Below are 14,176 nucleotides of genomic sequence, written 5' to 3' on the forward strand. Positions count from 1 at the left end.
GTCAGCCTTACTGAGATGAGCATCTCCAGATGATGAGGAAAATTATTAAGGATGCAGATTCAAGTGGGAGTTGTTCTGGTACCCCCCAAGGGGACCCTTGGGTATGGGCCCATTTACCTCTCCACCTTTTTCTCCAGTACCGGTCACACCATTGGATCCAGTTCCCTCGAGTCCAAGCCCTCCTGGTACACTGAATTTCTCTAAGATCAAGATGAGACTTAAAGCTGAAGTGTCACTGTCAGATACCTAGTGGTGGAATTAACTTTGAGATTCTGTGAGCCATCTCTTCCACTCAGGGCTTCAGTACTCGATAGATCAGTTCTAAGGTCATCCTCAGAGCTGATCTTAGATGGATCAAGGAAGGATTGTGATTCTTGAATGGGCACTTTTCCTTGGCTCCAATCACAGAGTTGGCTTTTGAGGCTGTCAAAAGGGCCTTGGCTGATCCAAGAAGACAGGCACAGTTCTTGAGCTTGGATCTGTCCCAACTCCCTCATGACTTATTCCTCTCATTCTGATCTGATTTGGACCTATGTCCAGTGGCTCCCCTCAGAGACAAAGTTCCTGGAAACAGACATGCAAGTGGAGCACACAGACTCCTCTCCTGAGTCTGTCACTGAAAACACGGATTTAAATGATGGTGAAGAGTCCCCTAAATCCCCCCTTGAAATGTAACATTTGGTGACATCCTGGAATTTAAGTGAGGGGGGGGTTGGTCCACCAAAATCCTTTTTCCAGATGAATCTGTGTTCCTCAAAGCTTCTGATACTGGCTGCATTCTGAGTATTACCCCTGCAGATGCTCTCACAGATCTTGTGGAACAGCAGGCATGGAAGGACCCTGACATAGTGGAATCCATCCCAAAAAGCCTGACAGAAGTTTAGTGGCACCCAAAGACAGGAAACAGTGGAAAAAAGGACTGCCAGTACATGGCATGGCAGTAGCAGCAGGCACAAAAAATAAACTGTCTAAAGAGAGTTCTTCTGTCCCCCACCTCGATAGGGAATCAAGGGCATTGGACAGATAGGGAAACAAACATATGTTTCAGTGACTTTCACTCTGAGTGCTGAATTACCTTGCATACTTAACTTGTTTTCAGAGGGACCTGATCAAGGAGATTTACAAGACCCTCTCTGGTAGTTTACATTTAGATGTTCAAAAAACTGTGGGCACACATCTACCCTTCAGTCCAATACTAATGTAGCCATGTGACTGCTTTCTAATGCAGATGATGGTATAGCTAGAGCAGCAGGCAGCTGCATTACCATATGCCAACACACCCATATGTGTTTCTGCAATTTCACAAAAAACTTCAAAACTTCCTCTATTAATGCCCCATTTCATGGCTTCACTCTGTTTGGGCCAGAAGCATGCCAGGGGTGAGCAAGATGGTAACACCCTGTCTGACATTGGAATATGTTTCTCAACCCCATCAGAAGACCTTTTCCAGGAACCTAAGGAGTGGTAAGAAGATGTGGTTCAAAATACTGCAGGGCCAAGGCAGTTCTGGAGACAGCCAACCTCCCCAAGGTGGGTTGGGGGGACTCAAATGGACATCACCACGGGTGGACCCCATAATCAAAAGAGTTTCATGGTCCCTTCACCTAGCGCTCCTGAACTTTTACCCAACTGCCATATTCTGAAAGCAGTCAGGTGGGACACCTAACCTTACATCCACAGCCTTGGCAGAACATCACTTCAGATTCCTTGGTGTTAAGGATGATAACCAGAGGCAATACCATTCCCTTGCTGTAACCTCCACGAGTTCATAGGTTGTTCACAATGGCCCTTGCAAGCCTAGCTTGCACCCCAAACCATTTGGTTCCCACGTATCATATGGGGAGGGGAGGTAGCTAAGGATTTGTTAGGGGGTGTTGGGATAATACTTTTCTTATTGACAACCCCTGTCCTTAAGTGATATGGGGACTATAACAGGAGCAGATTTATGATTTACAATCCAGTTGTTAAGATTTGGTTTGTATAGAATCAGGGATGAACTCTGCTTTACATGGATGATGAGCATATTGCATAGTGTGGGAGATCCTTTGGGACACATATCTATCTTTGCAGCACATTCTGTTTATGTCACAAGTGAAGTTCAGATCGCTGGATCTAGTGTTTCTGGTTCTGTTTGTTTTGTGTTTTAGCAACAGATCCATCAAGGCTGGGTGTGAGAAAGATCTATAAGTCAGGCAAACCCCCCAACGGCAGCCTGTAGGAGACTGAATACAGAGACAGAGCCTTCAGGCAATCAGTGTAGGACAGGGTATGCATGCCATGAATTCTTCTGGTGAGAAACCTTTGACAGTGTTTTATCTGTTGCAGCTGTCTGGTTAGATACATGCCAAGGGGCCAAAGAAGAAATGAAAGATTCCCGATGTTCCACCTAATCAGCTGTAATCTGCAGCAACAGAGGAATTTGCTAAAAAAAAGAGTCACCCAACAGGTCCTCCAGACCACTTAGGATCTGGAGTCTACTTCAGGTTATTTTTAATTCTGAAGAAGACAGGGGACTTCAGGTCAATTTTGGACCTCAGCCACCTCAGTCAGTTTGTGAAACAGACAAAATTCCAAATGTTCACAGTGCAGTCCATATTACCTCTGTTGAGGAAGGACAATTGGATGAAATTTGTAGGTTTCCAGGATGCCTTGAGATTTCTCTATTTCTGGCTGAGAGCCAATCATTTCTAGTGCAGAGCATTGCCATTCAGTCTCACCATAGCACCCTGGATGTTCACCAAATATGGAACTGTTGGCAGCTCACTTCCAACTGTAAGGGACCCAGGTCTTCCAATACCCATACAAGTGGCTTCTAACTGCCTTTTCTAGGCATTGAGCACTTCTACTTCATCTTACAGATTTACTGGGGGTCACAGTAAATCAGTCAAAAAAATCAACTGTCTCCCATGCAACAAATAGGGTTTATAGGATGTCATATCAGTACAGTTCTTTAAATCACCAAGCTTCCTGATGCTAGAGTACGATCCTGATGACCAACAGTAACTCAAATAATTCAACAACTTTTTCCTCAAGCAAGACTGATTCTTTGCCTGTTAGGATTGATGGCATCTACCATCACATTAGTCTCACTTGCAAGATACTTCATGAGAATGCTGCAATGGATTCTGTCAGTACAATGGTCAGAGTCTACATCCTCTCCATTTCCAAAATTCGAGTCACACAGATTTGCAGAGATCATATCAAATGGTGTATTACCTCACCATCCATAATGGAAGGGAGACCTTTTAGTACACCCATTCCCTAGGTCACAGTGACTATGGACTCTTCCCTCCTAGGTTGGGGGATGCATTTTGAGGGGAGAACAGTTGAAGGCACCTAATCACTCATAGAGGCCAGTCTTCACATCAGTATCTTGGAGATGTGAGTGGTCCTCCTAGCATTGCAGACTTTGTAAGACTACCTACCTAAAGGTGTGTTGTACATCCAGATGCCAATATATCAGTGGTATGATACATCAGCCAGCAAGGAGGAATGCATTCATATCCATTTTACCAGGAGGGCATAAGAGAATGGAAGTGGGTGATGTCTTGCCATCATTTTCTGTTAACAATGTAAATTTTTGGGACATCAGCTCTACTAGTGAGCAGACTGAGTAGGTCAAACCTGTTACCCCATGAATGGTCCCTCAACCAGCAGAGGCAATGGAGATTTTCAGTCTCCGGGGCCAATCTGCTGTAACCTCTTTACCTCATATCTCAACAACAAATGCAGTAGTTATTGTCTCCTAATCCCTCTACAGCTATGGCATAAAACAAGTTTCAGCTCCTTTGCTTTCTACCACTGTGTTGTGTCTGACAGTATCTCTCTCTTACTGAAGTTTTTTTTCCTTCGTGATCACCATATTGTGACTTGCAGCAAAATTGAGTGGTTGATAGAAGGTGGCAAGGGGTAGGGATTAGTTGCAATATAGCTATTTATCGGTTCTGATTAACTGCTGTGTACTTAGTTTGTAGTCCATATAAATGGAAGAATTATTATTTGGTAAGCCTGTGGAGTGCAGTAAAATAGTCATTGACTTGTATGTACCAAGACAGAAATGTGTCTGTTTGCATATATGATAACTGCTCTGGATACATGGTAGAGGAATGAACCCCTAACTGCAGCCCAGATGTCCTGAGTCTGATTAGTGGCTCAGGTATGGAAGGCTCTGGTTAGGGGGGTGTCAATGAGTGACTTATGTCACGTTGTCCATCGTAGGAGAGGGACTGGGGTGGGGTACTTACACACAGGTTAATACAGTTGAACTACTAGTGGAGACCAGGGTTACACTGGTGTGCTTTCTGAAAGGAGTGAGGCAGGGCTTTGACTGAGTCGCACGGGTTGGATAATGTTGGCTTGTTTGTCTAGTGGAAAGGCGGGACTAGAATAAAGCAAAAAAGCCTTGATGGATGCCGGCATGATAGCCTCATGATTGGATCTTGCCCCAATAAATGAACGGACTGGAGACAACTCTTGCCCAGAGGAAAAATGTTTAGGCTAATAGATAAGGGGGACTCATGGTTGATAGAGACTAAGTGCAAGAACATTTTAAATATACATATATGATAATTCCTTTGTGATACACATTGAAGGCAGAATAACTATTTAACAGATCAGAAGACAGTTTTGCAGCTCAGAAAAAGGCTTATAAACTCCACAGTGGTGGTTATTCTTAAGTTGCATAATAATATCTAGTTTTATGGAATAATAGCTACAACAGTGCCACATACAATTAACCCCCCCCCCCCCCCCCGCAACACACACTCACACATTTCATATCATAAGTGGTTGTGAAAATATTTCCTTCTAAGATATATATTATCTTTTCTCACCCTTTGGATCAAGTGCATTATTCTGAATATGTGGTTTATTTTAAACTGTTCAGCTATTGAATGAGTGAAATATTTTTCATGTTTGTTATATGTATCACATGGTATAACTTTTAGCATATTTTATGTACACTTTGAAGATAAATTTAAAACATTAATTGGGTGAAAATTAAATGGAACTAAAGGACATGAAATATTTTAACATGTATTTTGTATTTTTATGTGAACTATAGAATTACTATCTCATTGTTTCAATAATCTGTAGAATAACATTGCCACATTTTGTACAGCCAGCATCATATCACCATCTTTGAAGTTGCATTGTAAAACTTGGTAGAAAAGGGTTCTTTGATCAATGTCTGTGACAAGCTATATATGTAAAGTATGATTGTGTTAACATGGAACCAAGTTAATTGCCTACATAGTGTAGCTAATGGACTTTATCACAAGGCCAAAAAAGGTCTAGGAACACCCGTCTTAAAGGAGCTTTATATTTATCATAATTAATTTAACATAGACATGTACAGCGGAAGATGAAACAGGGGAAGAAAGAGCATCAGCCCCCAGATTCTAATAATAATTAAGTTTGGGACAAGAAGCTACACCAAGTTGCTGCCATTTTATAAATGACGATGATGTTGGAGCAGTATGTTGCCTTGGGCAAGTCTTTTGGAATCTAGGGTTTACATGGCTAGAGACAGATAGGCAGTATGCATTCTTCACTGTCTTCTTCTCTTTCTTCTTATTGCTATTGTTTTTGTTATTGTTCTTATAATATTCTGATTGGGCTTGTATTTCAATGTATATTGGCCACTCTCTGATTTAAGTGCAAATAGCAAAGATTTTTTTAGTTAGGTATGACTTCCTTATTATATCCAGTACCAAACTGCACAGTGTTTGACACAAAAAAATGTTGTTTTCCATTTTATTTTGTTGATAAGGACAGCCACCCCCCCCTATGAAATTTTTCTTGGAGCTGAAAACTCCTTCAATGACATCACAAAGACTGAACCCGCAATGCCTCACTACCTAAATTAATGAACAGACTATTGTAAGTTCTTGCTAGAGGCATTAGTAGAGTTCCTTGCTTCCCAGATAGAAAAAGGTTTTGCAGGTGGAAAAACTTATATTGAAAATTAACGTGGGTGAAGATGTAGTAGGGAAATCACAATGTTAAGTAAGAAGTTCCTATTTTAAAGAGTTGTGGGGGTTTTTTTGTTTTTTTTTTTATCATTACCCATAACACTTTTTGGTGCATGTAATTCATTGCTCGGTACCTACCATGGCATTTTTTGTGGTTCTGGTTCTAGAGAAAAGCTGAGTAAGCAGTGAGAGTAAAATACAATAAAACAGAATGCTATTAACTTCATTTCTAAAATAAAATAAAACAGAATGCTATTAACTTCATTTCTAAAATCGCTTGCATCTTTAATATGAGTTGTAGGAGTGAAAGTGAAGTTAATTGCAAAATAAAGATTTATAAGAATGTGAGCAACACCCTTTAAACATCTAGATCTGATTGAATGTACAGTAAATTAAAGTCTTCATAATCCCTGCTCTGTTTTGGACAATATTACAGTAACTTGGCATGAGAATATGGCATACAATAAACGTATGTATGAAGCGGCTGTAAAGGCACAGGACAAATGTGACTAGAATTCCCACTGTATGTTTGAGGACCACACTGTAACCTTCACAACTGCAAGAAGGTCAGATGTAGTTGTGAAGAAATATATATTAACTTCCAAACTGTTATCTCAGAGTATTCCCTCTTATCGGAGGTGCAGTGATTTTGGAATTAGTACATATAGGTAATAGGGTTATGCCTCCACATCAGTGGTGTAAGGTGCTTGCTCCGTGCAGAATAAGCGTTAAATGAGTAACAGCAACTTTCAAGTTCACTGTTAACATGTGTTAAATCACACTTAAATGTGCCTATTTTCAGGATTTCCATTATCAAGTCTTGAACTTCCGATAGGAAGCTATATGACTATTCATTACTCAGTTTTTCATTATTTGGCATAATAAAAGTAGCTAGAATTTTTGTTATGTAAAAAAACATTGTGTATTTTAATTCAAGGCAGAAAAGTATAACTTACACGTTTTGATATAAGAGAGATAATTCTGTTGCAGAGAGCACTGTACTGCAATGGTTAATCCCAAACCAGAATCAAGACCTAATGGATTATAATCTTGCCTTCAAACCACATTGGCACATGGCTTTCAGTTTATTTTAAAGCAAAGTTAAATAAAAATGCAAGGCATCTACTAGCCACGAAACATCCCAGTCAAGCTGATTGAAGTTGCAGTGCTCAAAAAGTATAATTATGCTAAATTATAGTCAATTAAATTCATGAAAATATAGAGTCCTAACAACAGGCTTTCACAGATGTTTAGTAGCTACAATGTACTGTTATTCCTTAAAATTATGCAAGCTTGTGTTTGATGAAATGTGTTGTTAATTGTCTAACTGCATATCGAACATTAGGAAATTACCATCACAGTGGTTTGTGTTTTGAAACATAGAATGTCTGGCTAATGTCTCCATCTTAATTGACATCTGGTGTTGATTTTATTTAATACTTAGGTGAGGGATGGAGACACAGAGACAGATCCACTCATTGGCAAGTACTGTGGAAGCGTTATACCTGAACCAATTACTTCCAATTCCAATAGACTCTGGATCAAGTTTAAATCAGATGCCTCAGTAACAAAGGGTGGCTTCCGAGCCATTTATCAAGTTGGTAAGGACAATAGCCATTTCATTTGACTAACATGAATTGGGAACGCATCAGTATATATATATTTACAACTTTAAACATTACTAAAAAGGAATTGGTAGAACTGAAACTAGAGTTTTTGAAAAAAATGAATGAGGTAGATTTTATGCTTTTCATCAGTTTGCATCAGTACCAATATGTGAAATGTCTTTTAAAGGTAATTTTGATAGGTATTAAACTATTTTGATGTATCAGTACTGTGATAGTTCCTATAACAAGATGGAAAGTACATCCTGTATTTTCTCTGTATTTTCTTGTAAACTCAGCTGTAGGAGAATGAATCAATTCCTTTTCGTCAGACCGTGCATACTTCTCAACCTCATAGTATAAGAAATCTGGACAAAGCCTGACAAAATGGGGCGACAAAGCCCAAAAATAGGAACATATTTTAAACTTTAATTTTGTAAACTCAGAATACTGGTAGAGTAACATGGTTTATTTTAATGTACATGTTCTGAAGGATTTGAAGTCAGAAACTCAAATTTATGCCATTATTTAGTGAGTTCAGTACTCAGATCATCCCACTGATTTGCCAGAAAACCACAAATTTTATAAGGAAAAAAACAAAAATATTAGCCAGAAATCTGGGCAGTTAGAGGGGCTTGAATGCTATACTGAAACAAATAACAATATAGTTAAGAGCTCTGTCTTGTAGTGCTAAGGTCTGGGATTCACTCTTCACCTCGGGTCACTGTCTGTGTGAAGTGCACATGCTATCACCGTGTTTGCTTGAATTTCCTTCAGGTACTCCAGTTTCTTTCCACATCTCTCCCCCTCCCTAAAAGGAAAAAAAACATGCTGGTTGACTACACTAAACTGCTCATCAATAATGCATTTACACTCTTCCTGTTATTATATTTGTTTACACTTTGTTGCTCAGTCCTGGTTTTGTTGACTGGGTCAGTTCCACTACGCCAGCAGCCCCTTTTCAAGGAAGACTTGAGGTGGTATTCATAATCACTAGTGACAACTTGGACAGGAAATGGGAAATTCTGTTACCCTTTCCAGTAGGTTTTGTGAGCTATTTCAGAGCAAACTCCATCTGAGGCAGATGGGACCAGCAGATGACACACCTGTTGTGCTGCACTGCCTCGTCTGTACTCGATACAGGACTACAGCACACAGTCATTTGATATTGTAGCATTAAAGGTGAGTGTGTTACCTGCTGAGCCATATACACTAACTTAGCTCAAGTCATTTCTAAAAAAGGGTCTGAGGACCAAACTGGTTAACTTGTTAACAAAAAGGTCATTAACATTTAAAATAAACGATTTTCTATGGGGCAGTATACTCTTATGAGTGAAAAACATGCTTATTGCTGTGATTAAGTGAGAAAAAACACTTATTATGAATTAAATTATTACAAAGGAATAATCACTTTCCCCATGGTACATTATCTTTAAATCTGATTTTCTTAAAGTGGTCTGGTGGAGGGTTTGAGGAGCTTTGACCCCCCCCCCTTCACATGAATGCAAGACATGGGCATAGTGAAGGCACACTGCATCTGCCATTACACATTAAATAGAATATTAACATTCAGCCCACCCACCCTCACCCAGAGGATCTGAATCCACATAATTCAACACCTTGGATTGTTGAGGTGTGGATCCACAACATTCAGACAAAAAATATGATTCAGAAATATTCTGTGCTAATGAACCACACTGGCGTGTCTGGATATCTTGCAATACTGCCTGAATCAGACAGAAGTTCTCAGTTGGAGCATCTCCATCTGTATGAGGCAACTGGTATTGCAGGCAGGTAGCCTGCTTGCAATGCCATCTTTGTCATGGGGTGCAGTTGTTTTGCCATGAGGCCATTCAGTGCCAGACGTCCATCTGTAGGGCATACTGGTGAATACATTTATTATGTCCAAGTTAGGGGGGGGGGGGCTGGGTGGAAGGCCACAATGCCAGGAATTAACAATTTTTGTACAAAGTGAAATGAGCCACTCCCCCAAGGAGGTTAGAAGATGGCTGCCCTCACTATCCCGTACTGTGGGTGCATGAGGTCACAAGCAGCTGTCCCAACTACAGATACCTTCAGTGCATCTGCCTGCAGTTTAGCTTTCCACTCGGAACTGCCCGCAGCACATTTCCACATACAGGAGGAGCTTCTGTCATAACACGAAGCACATTCATTTCATTTTGCTTCTCCATTGATTCAGCCACATGCATTGGCCAGCCTTGCCAAATTAGGGTTTGGCCAATGTTCATCAGTATGATCACTGCTGCAGTAGCCTAAGCTATATGGCTTATATCTTGGTAAGGATATAATACCAAGCTTGCAAAACTTCAGGGCACCTTCCACATGCCCACACCATTACCATTAGTCAGCTTGATCTGAGCTGAAGAAAAAAGTAGTTTGGATGCCTAGGCATACAGAACTTTCCTGCCACTGAAGAATACTCCTCTTGCAGACTCATTAAGGTACGATGGTTTGCTAATGCTTTATATTGCTGGATAGATACGTTTTCTTCAGGGATTTTGCACAATTTAGCTTTATGTCAGAAACTCAACTTTTTCTGTGAAATTATAAAAGCTAGGAAAAAAAGTGATGTGATGTTGTCCCATCTTGCCTTCATTCTTGCTGGTTGCACTCGGCTCTGACTTGGCCAATTTACTAAAGCTCAAGAGCTTCTACTGGCTCAAGGCTACCCCTTATCCTAACATGCCTAGCGGTAGCTACCCAGATCTCGTTTGCTGCTTGCAGCGTCGAGACTGCTCCATACTGGCTCAGGCTAAGTACTTTGTGTTTTATAGTCACTTGCAACTTGTTTGGTAATTGACTCATTATATTGAGTCGTTAGAGAGTGTATTTTTCTTTATTAGTCTAACGACCCCTTTCTCTGCTCTTTGTGGTGTTTTTTGGCCGTTGTTTTTCCTTTCAGGCCTGCTTTCCCCTTAAGAGCCCGTTTAAGTTAGAGGGTTATTTCCTTTCTTCACTCTCTCTCTGGGATTGCCATTTTAGTTAGAGGCTCTCCCATCGGGGAGTTGCTGTTTAGGTTAGAGGCTCTCCCCCTTTTTTCCTTTCCTTCCTTCCTTTTTTCTTTAAAAAAATAGTTTAAAAAGTTTTTTTTCCTTGTGGTTATCAGCCTGTTTACTTCTGCTAGTTGTAGGCTGTGAGTGATAGTTTTTTCTCTGTGGAAACCTTTTTCCCTGACTTCTGCTAGTTATGTCTAAAGTATCTAAACCCTCCAGGTTTAAAAAATGCAACTCATGTTGCCAGAAAATGTCCCTTATGGACGGGCACATGAGTTGCGTTTATAGTTTAGGGGCTATTCACCTGCAGGACTCTGGCTCCATCTGTCATGCTTTCAATTCCAGAGTCCTGCAGGAAAGAAAGAATAAGCTTATCTCATGTGGTCTCCTGAAGAACCCTCAAGATACCCTGTCTCAGGGTCCTTAGCCAGCCAAAGTGTCCGAGAAACACTCCAAGCCATCGTTTCTGAGCTCGGAACAGACAAAACTTACTGAGAAGCCTTTGGCTCTGTCGGCCCCCAGCATTGACTCTGACAAAGCTAAGTCTCTGTTGGCTCCATCTGTGTCTTCTGAGCTGGTCCAGATCTATAAGAGATCAGGGTCTCCCTCTTTGGAGCTGGTATGCTCCACTCCACAATCTCTGCTGCTGCAACCTGGTGCAGGCAGTCATCAGTCCTCTTCACACTCCTCTTGATCCTCCAGACTTTCGGATCATGACATGGAAAGAGTGGTCAACAGGCTCCTTAAGTCACAGGCACTTGCTAAATTACTCTTGAGTTCATCCCATAAAGATATGGCTCCTTTGTCCCTCCCAGCTTCTCCATCGATTTCTCCTGTGACTTTCTTGAGTTCAAAGCCAGAGTGCATGGAAGTCATGGTGGTAGAACCATCGGCTCTGGTTTCTTTTCCCTTATTGGTTCCGACTACTGCTCCGATCTCCTAGATGTCTCAGTCAGTCAAGGGATCTGGGCACCGAGGCTCTCTCACCGGCTCCAAGGGGGGAACTGGCATCGGACCCTTATCCGACCCAACTCTCCCTCTCGGAGCTTCAGTGCAGGTGAACTCAGCTCCTACATCAGCCTCCGAGCCTTTGCTCCTGGTTTGAAGAAGATCTCTGGGCTCTTCAGAGCTGGAGGCTCCTTCGACTTGGGACCATGGCACTTTCGAGGTGATGAGGAGCATGCTGTCTCCTGAGACTGCTCCACCCCTGGCTCCATTGGCTCCTTCTCCCTCAGTGCATGTGCCAGCCTTTGTCCCTCTGCCTGCCATGTGTAGGAAACCTGTGCCCCAGGACAGCCCACTGGGTGACCCCCACTTCTTCCAAAACCTCCCCCGAGCATTCAGAGGAGGTCCCTTGGAAGAAGAAATGCAAGGGGAAGGATCTAGACACCCCTAAGTCTATCACTTCAAATCCAGACTTGGATGAGTCAGAAGGGTCCCCACAGTCCCCCTCTGAGGATGTCTCTTTTTCAGACATCTTGGAAATCCTCTGACAGAGGGGTGGCTGGAAGTCCCTAGGCCCTTCTGTGGATGAGTCCAGATACCTGGACGCATTTGGTTCCTGACCATCCACCTCTTGGGTGTCTCCGCCTTTCAACCCCCTTTTGTCTGTAGTGAGTCGAAAGGCGTGGAGCGCTCCAGAGACCATGGAGCCGGTTCCGAGGAGACCTAACAAATTTATTATAGCTCCTGAAGATAAGTCTTTCCTCTCCAAGGGAGTCCCTGTTGATGCCATAGTGGTGGCAGCAGCCACCAAGAAGGAACTTGAGGAAACTTCTTCATCTGTCCATCCGTCGAACAAAGAGTCTCGTACGATGGACAGGTATGGGAAGTGTGTTTTTTCTTCAGCGAGTTTTACTGTCAGATCGCTGAATTACTTGCCACATTTCACACAACTTTAGAGGGATCTCCTGAAGGATCTAGGAGATATCCTGCAACATCCTACAGCTGAGGGAGTTGTGAACAGGGCAGCTTCCCAGCTTGTGACCTTGACCACCATGGTAATCTCCTTCATGAGGCTCATTTCTTATGCGGCAGATAGAGCAGCAAGAGTAGCAGGTACCAGAGTAGCCTTATGCAGACACTCCTGGATGTGCCTTTGTCAATTTGTGGAACCCTTTAAGTCTTCGTTTACCAACACCCCCTTGACGGCTCGTCCTTATTTGGGCCTCAGGTAAAAGATACTCTCACCAGGTGTGAACAGGTTAGCAAGACTCTCTCTCTCTGCCATTGGGATCTGTTTTACCAGTCCATCTAGACCCTATCCCAAGGGTCAGAAGAGTGGGAAAATGTGGTTCCGAAAATCCCAGGGATCTTTGCCTGACACACGTGGTGTTTTTTCCCCTAGGGGCAGAGGGGGAAACAATAATGGAAGACGCCACACTCATGGCAGAGGGGGTCTGCAACAACAGGGTGACAGAGATACTTTCTCTGCTAGGCCATTCCAGCACTTCTGAAGGGAGGCCCGGCTGTCCACCTCTGGAGGCAGTTAGGGACAGACTATCACTGTACCCAGCAGCCTGGCAATCTATCATGAGGGAAACATGGTTACTGTTGATAATATCCAGGGGTTACAAAATTCCTTTTTCTCAGTCCCCCTCAAAAGACAAATGTTTTATCCCAGATGTTCCACCCAATCTTCGGGATTATGCAGTCCTAGAGGTTCAAAGATGGCTAGAAAAAAGAGCCATCCAGGAAGTCCCCACAGACCAAATCAGATCCGGAACTTACTCAAGGTTTTTTTTAGTTCCAAAGAAGACAGGGGACTGGGGACCAATCTTGGATCTCAGCAAGCTAAACCAATCAGTAAAAAAGACAAAGTTTTGGATGGTGACAATGGAGTCTTTTCTTCCCTTCTTGGGTCAGGACAATTGGATGTGCTCCATAGATCTCCAGGACGCGTACTACCATATAAAAATAGACAGGCAATCCAGGCGATTCCTATGCTTCTGGCTGGGAGCCAGTCACTATCAGTTCAGGGCCCTGCCCTTTGGTCTCACCACAGCTCCCAGGGTGTTCACCAAGTGTATTGCAGTGGTCACAGCTTACCTGAGGTGTCTAGGATTCCAGGTGTTTCCATATATGGATGACTGGCTCCTTACTGCTACCACAGAGCATCAACTAATCAAGGCATGGGACTACAAAATTCAAACTTGTTCCCAGTTAGCCATCATAATAAACTACAAAAAGTCTGTCTTGTCGCCTTGTCAGTCTATTACCTTTATAGGGGCAGACTTAGATACAAGACGCATGATAGCAAAACGGCCTCTAGACAGGGTGTCAACCATTTGTCAACAAGTTTCCTTTCTCATAAACAAGACGAGAGTTCAGGCAAGACAAGTCTTACAAGTACTTGGCTCAATGGCTGCAGCTATTATGCTAGTTCCTTTAGCACACTTCCACATGTGGATTCTACAGTGTCTTCTCTTTGCTCAGTGGTCTTTCCAAGAATCGCCAATGTCACACGTGATCTTGATCACCGAATCTTGCAAAAAGAACCTACTATAGTGGCTGGTCTCCCCCCAGGTGACTCTGGGCAGACCCTTTATAGACCTGCATCCGGTAGCCACAGTAACCACAGATGCTT

The 14,176-nt window shown here is 42.5% G+C and overlaps 1 protein-coding gene across 1 annotated transcript in view; it reads left to right on the forward strand.

Annotated features, from left to right (window-relative positions):
* LOC122792709 (cubilin-like) overlaps window positions 1-14,176 on the forward strand; it is a 3,134,001-nt gene that overhangs the window by 625,481 nt on the left and 2,494,344 nt on the right. The window contains exon 18 of the mRNA XM_044060295.1: window positions 7,417-7,573. Within this exon, the coding sequence (XP_043916230.1) occupies window positions 7,417-7,573 (157 nt within the window). The remainder of the gene's footprint in view (window positions 1-7,416; window positions 7,574-14,176) is intronic.

The sequence above is a fragment of the Protopterus annectens genome, chromosome 2.part0 (assembly GCF_019279795.1).
Source record: "Protopterus annectens isolate FY-2018-M chromosome 2.part0, PAN1.0, whole genome shotgun sequence".
NCBI classification, from domain to species: domain Eukaryota; kingdom Metazoa; phylum Chordata; order Ceratodontiformes; family Protopteridae; genus Protopterus; species Protopterus annectens.